An 11,137-nucleotide genomic window follows, 5' to 3' on the forward strand; every position below is an offset into this window, starting at 1 on the left:
ATCATTTGAAAGAAAGGAGATGAGTCTATTCAAATATACACACGTAGTCAGAAAAACAAGTCAAATTCTACACCCTACTAATGGAATGGCTATGTCACCCTCTTTTTTTTTAATACTATTTTATTGTGTTTTTGGTGAAGGTTTACGTAGCTTAGGCTCCCATTCAACAATTTCCACACAAATTGTCCAGGGACATTGGTTACATTCTTTACAATGCATGAACATCTCATTATTTTCATTCTGGTTGTTCCATTTCCATTAATCTAGTTTCCCTGTCCCCTTACCTTCTCAGCTTTGTTTTAAAGTAATTGTTGACCATTTGGTCTTATATAGATGATTTTTCAAGGGAGCACAGTACTCACAGGTGATTATTTTGTGAGCCAAGCTGTTATTTAGCTAAAAGGTAACCTCAGGGGATAGTTTTGGTTTAAGCCTTAAAGAGTCATCTCAGGGCAATAGTCTTTGGGAGTCCTCCAGTTTCAACCAGTCCAGTAAGTCTGGATTTTTTTTTTAAGAATTTGAGATGCTGTTCCACATTTTTCTCCCATCTATCAGGATCCATTTACTGTGACCCTGATCAGGATGGTCAATAGTGGTAGCCAGGCACCATTTAGTTCTTCTGGTCTCAGGGTTGATGAGGCCGTGGTTCGTGTAGACTATTAGTCATACAGACCATGTATCATCCTCCTTTTATATAAAAGAGAATATATTACTTACTGCTACTGCCTTCATACTGTAGTGATACAACTCCCAGAGTGGAGCTGTGCTTACCCACCTGAGCTCCTTCCCCACGTCGGCATGCTGCGAATCCCCGAGGATCTCAGGCAGACTGGTGATGAAGTCATGCTGCAGGGGCAGTGGAGCAACACTGACCAGCTGCATGATCTTGGTGGTGAGGTCCTGCAGTGGAGGAAGCCTTTAGAAGTGTAGCACACTACTCAGAATAGAGAAAGACTTCCTACTTGTGAAATGTAGAGCTGAAATTATTTTGTGTATAACAACAAAGAATATACAAACTCAAGCTCAAAGCCTATATTCGGGTGTAAATAGCCCAGAAAATTTCACACATGGAACGGTATATTAAAAAAAAAAGTAGGATGGATGGTGTATTATCTAATGGGTCTGCTAAACACTTCATTTCATCTTCATAATCCCATGGAGTTTGGTGTGAAAATTCTCATTTTTAAAATGTGGAGATATGAGTTGCTCAAGGATACAGTTAACAAATTGCAGACCCAGAATTCTAGCCCAGATGAACTCCTAAATTCATGTTCTTCCAAACAAAGATTGAGTCTTGGAATGTCTGCCAAAAATCAGTAGAATGATTTTAAGAACTCCTGAAGAGAAACGGGCCTCAAGCTCTAAACAGATTCAACTTTCTCAACATGTTTAATTACAAATCACATAACTGCAAAAACTTCCTGAAACTTTCCTCAATATGTAATCAAGTTAAAACATTTGCACTGAAGTAGGATGATTTGAAGTTTCGTTGCTTTTGAGAAATAAAACATACAGTACCCTCTGTACTTTGAAAAATGAATGAATTTCTTGCCAAATATTTTATTTATTTAATAAATAATACCTAGGCAATTAGATATTACTTACTTAAATGATATTACCTATCATAACTGGATAAACTTTTTGAGGAAATTTAAAGGGTGAATTACCTATGATTCTCAAATTATGAAGGCTGAAAAAGCTAATGGATGAGTAGAAAAATGTAAATTTTCTGTTTAGAAAGGAAAAAAAAAAAAAAAGAAAACCTGCAAATTCCAAAAATTTGCTTCTTAAGTGTGAAAACACATTGCCTAAATCCAAGAGCCAGAGAAAGCCACAAAGCCTACCTTGCTATCCACAATTCTGTCCAGCCATTTCAGCTGACTAATAATGAGTCGAGGTACGCTGATTCCATCACTGTTCCTGCTAAATGTTAGAATGAGAACACAAGGAACTCAGTCTTTCTGATTTACATAACAGCAAGCATTCATGTGGCACAAAATATTTCAGGCATTTAATTAACATTTAATGAACACTCACTATGTGTTGGACACTGTGTTAGACACAAAAAAAGCATGTAACGTGTGCTTATGTATGTTAAGAAAGATGTCTGAAAGAAGACATACCAAACCATTACCAGAGGCTAGATCTGGAGAGAGAGTTTAGAGAGAGAAGGAAGAGAGGGCTGGATAGTATCTGTATTAATAAACTTTAACAAATTGAGTGAGATGAATATTAAAAAGGGACAGAAACTACATTAATATGATATATGCTGAAAAAGGCAAGCATGTACTGCTTCGGAAACATAAAAGATCAAATTAGTTATGTTCATAAAAGTATTGAAAACCATTTATGGATCAAGAAATGTTGGCTCAGTCATTATTATGTGCAAAACGGCAGTCTCTCCCCTTCTTTCAGCCTCTTATGTCTAAAATTTCAGACCACCTCCAGTTCCTTTTCTTGGCAGCATTCTCGATCCTCATCTACTGCAGTCAATCTTAACTGCTGAAGAAATCTTAGCCAGGATAAGCATCTAGTGCGAGCCATTCAATTAAAACATGAATTTTTATAATTAAATCAAGTTTATTATCATTACATATAGGACTCTGAGAAAACACATATTACAAAGGAGAAAATACAAATGACCTATAATCCTGCCAACCCAGAGATGTCCTCTATTAATATGCATATATATGTGTGTGTATATATTTACATATTTTATGTATACATACATATTTTTTTTTTTTTAAAGAAAATACTGTGCTGAACTGTAAATATTGATTTGTAACCTGATTTTTTTTCAATTAACGTACGGCATTAAATAGTCCTTTTTATAATTTTTAATGTCCACATGATATCCATTGTTTAGATGTTATCTAATTTAACTTAACCAATCCCGTATTGTTGAACATCTCAATTGTTCACAATTTATTGTAATTTTAAACAGTAATCTTGTACTATATCTTTGTTTTCCTTCAGTTATTACCTTAGGATAAATCAGGAGACATGGCATTGAGGATTAAAGGGTATGCAAAATCTAAGGTTTTTGATACATCTACCTATTGCCCTTCAGAATGACTGAACCGATTTCCATACCCATCATCAATGTATGAGCGTGCCTGCTCATTGCATTCTCAACAGGTTAGATCCTCTGAGAGTGGGAAATGTATCTCAGTGTTTTAATTTCATGTTTCTTTGATTACTAACAGAATTGAACCTTTTTTAATGTTCGCCACTCTTATATTTCATTTTTGTGAATTGCCTGTTCATGACCTTTCTCTGCTTTTCTATTGAGCTATTTTTGTTTATTGTTTTAAGTAGGCAATATACATAAATTAGAACTTTCATAAGATAAAGAACAGTATTCAGGGAATACCTGACTCCAGCCAATTGGCTCCCCTCCTTGGAGACAACCACTTTTTACCAGTTTATTGTGTATCCGTCTAGGAATAGTCTATGCACTTATAAGCATATGCAGCATTTACTTTTAACAATAATCCAATTTATTTTTATGTAGTCATATTAACAGATAAAATTTCAAAGACGCTGCAGTAACTTAAGAACCTGAAGTCTCGATAAATGACCTTCAGAGGAATCAACGATGTTTCTGAGTAACCTTTTAAGAGAGAAACTTAAATACACCAGGGAACTTCGAGCATTCCAGAATAAGTCCACTTACTTTTCAAAAAGAAATTCTGGCAACTTTTCAAATAAAGTTTTGATAACGGCAGGCTAAAAAGGAAGATGAAGGGAAGTTAGGATACTGTTATGGATTTAATTGTGTCCCCCCAAAATACATATTAAAGTCCTAACCCCTGTACCTGTGAATGTGATCGTGTTTGGAAATAGGCTTTTTCTTTTGTTATGTTAATGAGGTCATACTGCAGCAGGGTGGGTCCTAAATCTAATCCTTTCTGAGTGGTGTCTTATAAAGAGAAACACAGACATACACAGGGGAAAGATGCCACGTGACAAAGGAGGCAGATGCATTTACAAGAACAGGAATGCCAATGACTGCTGGCATCTACTAGAAACTGAAAGAGACAAAGGACCTTCTCCTAGAGCTGATACCCTGAATTTCTATTCTTTAAAGCCACCCACTTTGTGGCATTTTGTTATGGCAGACTTGGGAAACTAAGTTTCAAAATACACAACAGAAATGCATAATTAGCCAAGATTCTCTCCAATAAGAGCTCCTGGAGGAAAGACTTGTTATAATTGAAATCTTGTAACTGTAAGACTTATATTTTGAATATAAGCTGTTGGAATACAAAGACTTGTTAGTAAGTTGTCTCCTGAAAAATTGTAAAATTACTAGCAAGCCAAAATTAAAAAAATCAGACAATCAAAAATATCATTAAATATGATGACCAACATTAATGTATGAAATGCAGACTTTAAAAGATTAGCAAATACTTTGCATGAAGAGGATTTCTTTTCAGAGGAACAAGAGAGCTCTAGACTTAAGTTAACTAAATTGTATTCAAAATTTCCAATGAAAAGGAAGAGATTAAGAGTGTGGGAAGATTAAGAGTCGGGGAGAAAAGAAGAGGGAAAATGGAGGGCAGGGTAGGAGGGACATTTCATTGTATCTTTTTTATAATTTGAGATGTTTAAAAAACATCAATGCATTGTTTACTCAATAAATTAAAAGAGAAAGGAGGAAACGGGCAAAAATCAAGTTATATAAACAACTAAAAAGCTAAATGGGAGGTGATGCAGATAGGAATATAGTAGAGACATACAAGGTACTCAAAGCACACAGGATGCAGCTTTAACAAACAGGAATCAGATATCTAGGAAATAATGGGACTGTAAGATATACTAGACTAGTTAGCACAACTGAAAGCCACACATGTTGCCCTGCCAGACCACAGGGCCATAGTAAAGCTGCTGCCAACCCAAACTCTCCAAATAACCCTATTCTACCCTGTGCCCCAGCCCCTTTACTTGGGCATACACCACAGATCACACCCCTCAGATGTTCGCAGAGAAAGTGACAGTCTCACCTGTAAAATATCAATCCCCAGAAGCAGCTTGATGAGGCTCTTAGAGTAAGGTGTGCCCATGCTGTAAAAAAAGATATTTGTTTTATATTTTGTTCTTTGTTTTAATGGTTTCATTTCCCTTTCTTCATAAAACTGGTTAAATGTAAACTCTTTAAAGTTGTTGTTAGGCGCTGCTGAGTGTGTTCTGACTCGTAGCGACCCTATAGGACAGAGTAGAACTGCCCCATAGGTTTTTCAAGGAGTGGCTGGAAGATTTGAACTGCTAACATTTTGGTTAGCAGCCAAGCTCTTAACTACTACGCCACCAGGACTCCTACTCTTTAAAGAGAAGCTACGATGTAAGATAGGAAATATAGAACACAAAAAGATGGCTCTTAAGCAAGAGAGACGGAAAGCAGAAATTCTATCAACACTGGTGAGAGACATTCTAGAAAAAACTCTGGTTCTTAGCCTCATAATTACAATCCTAATAGTTCTAAGGATAGGCTAAAACTCTGAGGAAAAGAGAGCTATAACTAAAAAAATTGCATCCTCCCCTCTCTCTATCACCACCACTGAATTTCAGCGGGAGTCTGTCTCCTCTCCACACCTGGCTTCTTCATCCTGCAGCCGTTCACAAGGCAAAAGGCAGTTCCTGAAACAGTCTTGGTCCTCAACGTAAGACTCCAGGCCACTAACAAATTCTTCTATTATCTTAATAAGGAAAAAAAAAAAAAAAGGCAGGGGATGAGTAAGGTTTTAGTTTAATATTTGCTGTTAGCTAAAGTTTGTTCTAGCCCACTCAACTCTATGCCCGTGTCTTTAAACTCCCAATTCCAGAGCACAGCTGGTCAAATCACAAGCACCAGGGAGAAAATACATACTTGGGGATAAGAAGGATGTTTCCTCAGGGTCTGAAAAAGCTTCTTTTGGAAAACTACCTGATCCACCGCTATGAGGAAAAAAGAATAGTTGGTCACCAGAATCCTTAACATCTCCGACCAGTTTTCCTTCCCTAAGCACCTAAGTTTCTTGTCTGATAAAACCAGTAGGAATACTTTCAACCTAATTTCAGAATCAAATCTTCTAAACCCAGAGTAAAATAGACTTAGCTTTGATGCAGGACAGAGTATTCTAAGAAACACCTGCCATAACTTTAGCAAGATGGAATAATTTATGCTCCAAAACCATGATGGCCTCACATGGCTTTATAAATGTTCTTTTGAATTTACTCTGACATAGATCTAATTGCTTTCTGGACATGATTTTTGCATACAGAAACATGAAGGCATACTATCACATAACACTTTTTCTAAAGAAGGGGGGAAGTACTTGACTTAAAATGTATTAATCAGGATCAGAAAAAGGCTATTATAACAATATTCCCTAAAAACTAATTCCATCCTGGTCTCAAGATGGAGGGTCCTTCTGATTTCCAATCTTCACTGCCTCTCTATTTAGAAAATCTATGATTTGGTCCTGAGCCATTTCACTAAGTACAGATAACAGGTTTAGGTTAAAGTATTACCTAGTTGATTCTGACTCTCTCCTGTTTTAAGAATAATTCCTGATGTCTTAAGAAGCTCTACAAATACACTATCATTTTCTTCAACTTCATTATGAACGTGAGATTTCTTTGTCTTTTTGGAAAGCGGTGGCTTCCTGGCTTCTGAAAAGACAAAATTTTCAAAAAATGTGACAAAAAAATAAAGCAAAGATTAAAAGATAAACCCACAAATAATAACCCTAAGAGAGAAGTTCATGAGTTTCTGTACTAGAATTGATGCTGCAGTGAAATGAATTATCTCTAACAGTGGTCAGCAATAGTGGCTTCCAAATCAATCAACCAACCAACCAACCAACCAACAGAATTATTTTCATCTATTGAGTTTTCAATGAATCCTGGTGGTGCAGCAGTTAAGCACTCAGCTGCTAACTGAAAGGACAGAGGTTTGAACTCACAAGTGGCTCTGTGGGAGAAAGATGTAGCAATCTGCTTTCGTAAAGATTACAGCCTAGAAAACTCTATGGGGCAGTTCTATTCTGTCCTATAGGATCGCTGTGAATCAGAACCGACTTGATGGCAACAAGATTTTTTTAATGGAGTTTTCATTTGAAGAATTAAAAATGTATCACATCTAACAAGGATAATCATGGAAATGTTTTCTACCAAAATTATAAAGCAATCAGTGTCTCTCAAGCTGTTTTCGCAAACCATTGTCCTGGAATCGCTGGAAGCTTACTAAAATGCATATTCCCAGGCCCAATCCCACAGCTGTGAATCAAAATCTCTTGGATTGGGCCTGGGAGTCTGAATTTTTAACAAGCTCTCCAGATAATAATCCCGATGCATGCCACAGTTTGAGACCAGTGATCTGGATGCAAGGGCAGACAGAACGAGGCAGGTTCTCTGGCATCGTATCTTTGAGCATAAAGCCCAGATGGGTTTCATCCAAAGCTTTTAACCCATAAGGAATAAAATGTGATAAACAAGCAAACAAACAAAAAACAAGCATGAAATCTACTCTTCTCTTGTTATGATGCAATTTATTCTTTTTCCTGTCTCCAATTCCTCTTCCTCTCCCTAGTAAACACGTTGAGCAGAATGAAGTGAAGACCTCTGCCTTCCTTTAAAAAAAAAAAAAAATTCAGGCATAGCCAAAACAAAACATTCAATTTACTCATCACTGATCCAGAGAACCCAAGTCCCTTCCCTTTTGGAGAACAGTATTTCTATAGTACACTTTTAGTGACTTCCCTCTTCAGTTTCAAATTTCCTACCAGTTTCTGTATGTCTTATATTCCTTTTAGTAACACATTGTTAGTGCCTCAGAGTTTCCTTTTCTAAATCAAGCCTATTCCTAACATGGTTTTGGCCTGAAAATTTTTAATCACTCTGAATGCTGTACAAGAATCGTCAACAATATTTCCATCAATATCAGTTGTATTTGACCAAAAGCCAAACCCGAATTTCTAGAACCTAATAAGAAATAACTTTTTAATCAACAGGTTAGAATTGCCTTAATAGAATAAACGAGTGCCATGTGTGAAAGGATTACCAACCTCTTCTCTTCGTAACTCTTAGCTTTTGTCAACCACATTCTCATCTGAGCACAGTGCCTACACTGTTTCTTTGCCTCGGGTGTGCTTGCTTTGATATGCTATCACTTATCTAGAACTTTTTTTTTTTTTTTTAACTTTCTGATAGGTAAACCATAATTTTCTTGAGTAAGAAAAGGGAACCATAAGTTTTTTTTTTTTTAAAGGGTGGGTACTATGTTGTATCTTTGTGCCTAAATGATGTACGGTAGGTAAGGTCTGTAATGCTAATCCTTCTTATGGATGTAAAAGCTGAGGCTCAGATAGCTTGTAGAAATGCCAGAAGTCATATGTGGAATTAGATGCAGCAACTCAACCCCAAATCTCCCGCTACAAGATTCGGTGTTTCTTGATGACTCCCAGCACTTGAAATTGGGAACATTAAACCTCTTTAAGTGCCCCACACATTTGCTACAAAAAATAAAGTAACAAACGACTAGACACTTACTGGAAGCATCTTCTGTCAGGCTCTCTTTATCTTCTTCAGATTTTGACAGTCTTCTTTTGGAAACCATTTCAACCAGTCTTCTGCAGTCAAATTACTTCCTAAAGCAAAATCAGAGAACAGAAGTTACCTTCTAGAAATGGGATAAATTCTGAGAAGTTAAAGGTATAGAAAACTGCTCTATCCCAAACCTGAGGGGTTCTACTTTTTATATTAATGCTACCTAAATCCAGGTGCTAAGAAAATTTCAACTCCTATATCTGGTTAATACTCCCTTGCTTTCAAGACTTGTTTACCTAATTGCCCCTTTACCCAGACCACTTCCCTGTTGCTGAAGGATAAAACCCATAGTTCTCTATCTGACATTTAAGATCCTTCATCATCTAGCCCTAATCTACCTCTCCTTTAGCACATTGGTTCAGTACTGTATGTTAGGGAGTGAGCTAGATGCTAGGGCTATGAACAAGACAGACATGATCCCTGCCCTCATGAATTTACTGTTTAGTAAGGGTTACCAAGAGGAGTCCTGGTGGTGCAGTGGTTAAGTGTTCAGCTGCTAACCAAAAGGTGGACAGTTCGAACCCACAAGCCACTCCTTGGAAACGCTATGGGGCAGTTCTACTCTGTCCTATAGGGTCACTATGAGTTGGAATCGACTTAATGGCAATGGGTTTGTTTTTTTTTTCTCATTAAGGAATGCTATGAAGGTTTATACAAAGGAATTTAGTTAGGGGAAGGGTAATGAAGAAAAGTAGAGACAATTTCTCAGGGATAATCCTGAGAAAGTGATTTTTAAGCAGTGACCTGAGGGTAGAAATAGGAGTTAGCCAGTAGAGCAGGTATGATGAGAACAGTCATAAATAAACTCATGCTTAAATAGGAAGGTGCTTGTAGAGTTAGAAATGAGACTGCAGAGGTAGGAGAAGGCCTAAACTGCAGGGTCTTCTAGTCTATCTTATAAGCCAGAGCCTTCCTGGCCTTTCTGCACCTGTGCCCAAGCTATTCTTTTCACCTGAAATGCTTTTATCTGCCTGGAAACGCCTACTCTGTCAAATGTCATCTTCCTTGAAAAATCTTCCCCCTATCCAGTGGTTCAGTGCTATCACTGCTAACTAAAAGGTCAGCAGTTGGAATCCACCAGCTGCTCCTTGGAAACCCTATAAGGCAGTTTTACTCTGTCCTATAGGGTCACTATGAGTCAGAATCAACTCTGTGACAACTGGTTTGGTTTTTTTGGTATCCCTAAGAGGAAGGGAGTGGTGGTACTAGAATTCTTGCCCTTTATGCAGGAGACCCGGGTTCGATTCTTGGCCAATGTACCTCACGCACAGCCACCACTGATGTCGGTGGAGGCATGCATGCTGCTATGATTCTGAACAGGTTTGAGCAGAGCTTCCAGACTAAGACAGGCTAAGATAAACAACAACAACAAAAAAGCCTGGTGATCTACTTCCAAAAATCAGCCAATAAAAATCCAATGGATCACAACTGATCATGGGGATGGCACAGGACTGGGTGGCATTTTGTTCTGTTTTGTGTGGGGTTGCCATCAACAGGGCCAACTCAGCAGCAACCAGAGACAATAACAACACCCCTGAGCGAGTTTGCTACCCCAGCCTTCCTGCTCCCTGGCGTATATGTTAAGGCTCTTAACGCATCACACTAGACTGAGGGGCTCCTTGAGGCAGGAACCAAGTCTCAGTCATTTCAGTATCAGTGCCCAGCATAGTACCTGGTACAAAGAAAATATCTGAGACTATTCACCAAATGAGAATGGCTGGCAGGGAAGGTAAAATACTAACAGCTAACATCTACTGAGCATTTACTATGCAGCATGAACTGTTAAGTGCTTTATACTTAATAATTTATTCCTCACGAAGTTTTTTGAGGCAGGCACCATTATTATCCTATTCAATGGCAAAGCCAGGACTCTATCGGGCAGTCTAATTCTAGTATCTGCACTTTTAACCACCACCTCTTAGTCGGAATCAACTCCACGGCAACATGTATACTTACTCTTGATTATGTCTTTCAATAATAGTTAATATTTGCAATGCGTCAGGCACTGTTGTAAGCTTCTTAAAAATCCGTTGTCTTGTTTAATCCTCACAATCATCAGCCATTTTACAGATGGAAAAACTAAGGCTCAAAAGTTACACATGGTAAGTCAGGACAATCTGACTTGAGGGCACACACGCTTAACCTGTCTGCTTATACCGTCTCGCTTCCAGGGAAGCCTAAAAGGCGAGTAGATGGGGTCAGGTCAGCTGGGAAGGGGCTGGGGGGAAAAGCCCTTCTCATTTCATCATTTTAACGGCCCAGGGAGGTATCTGAAGAGATTATCCAAAGATAGGACAGTTTAACAATGCCGAGGTTCGGGACGCGGAGACCCAGAGGGAAATGCTGGATTCAGCCTGAGACTACACACCAAGACGCAAGGGCGCGGGGCCTGGAGAGATCACGACCGCAGCTCCGCTCACCCGCCGGCAGCCGTCACCGCCTTTAGCGCTCGACTTTCCCGCCGAGCCGCCCCTCTGACGACATAGAACCCCGCCACCCCGGGTACGTCACAAGTCTGCGCCGGAAGTGGGCGGCCGGGAGGCAGGCC

At 38.6% G+C, this 11,137-nt stretch overlaps 1 protein-coding gene across 6 annotated transcripts in view; it reads right to left on the reverse strand.

Moving 5' to 3' along the window:
- Positions 1-11,116, reverse strand: part of FANCD2 (FA complementation group D2) — a 53,687-nt gene extending 42,571 nt beyond the window's left edge. For 4 of the 6 annotated variants that reach the window (XM_023547933.2, XM_064274904.1, XM_010589972.3 and 1 more), the window contains exons 1-9: positions 10,958-11,116; positions 8,533-8,630; positions 6,514-6,654; positions 5,870-5,937; positions 5,596-5,699; positions 5,007-5,067; positions 3,677-3,729; positions 1,845-1,923; positions 776-900 (exon numbers count right to left, since the gene is read on the reverse strand). In XM_023547933.2, the coding sequence (XP_023403701.1) occupies positions 776-900; positions 1,845-1,923; positions 3,677-3,729; positions 5,007-5,067; positions 5,596-5,699; positions 5,870-5,937; positions 6,514-6,654; positions 8,533-8,599 (698 nt within the window). In that variant the 5' untranslated portion in view covers positions 8,600-8,630; positions 10,958-11,116. Of the gene's footprint in view, positions 1-775; positions 901-1,844; positions 1,924-3,676; positions 3,730-5,006; positions 5,068-5,595; positions 5,700-5,869; positions 5,938-6,513; positions 6,655-8,532; positions 8,631-10,545 lie in introns of all 6 variants that reach the window. The other 2 variants (XM_010589974.3, XM_010589973.3) reach the window with 2 other exon arrangements.
- Between the last annotated feature and the right edge of the window lie 21 nt (positions 11,117-11,137).

Source organism: Loxodonta africana, chromosome 22, assembly GCF_030014295.1.
Source record: "Loxodonta africana isolate mLoxAfr1 chromosome 22, mLoxAfr1.hap2, whole genome shotgun sequence".
Classification (NCBI taxonomy): domain Eukaryota; kingdom Metazoa; phylum Chordata; class Mammalia; order Proboscidea; family Elephantidae; genus Loxodonta; species Loxodonta africana.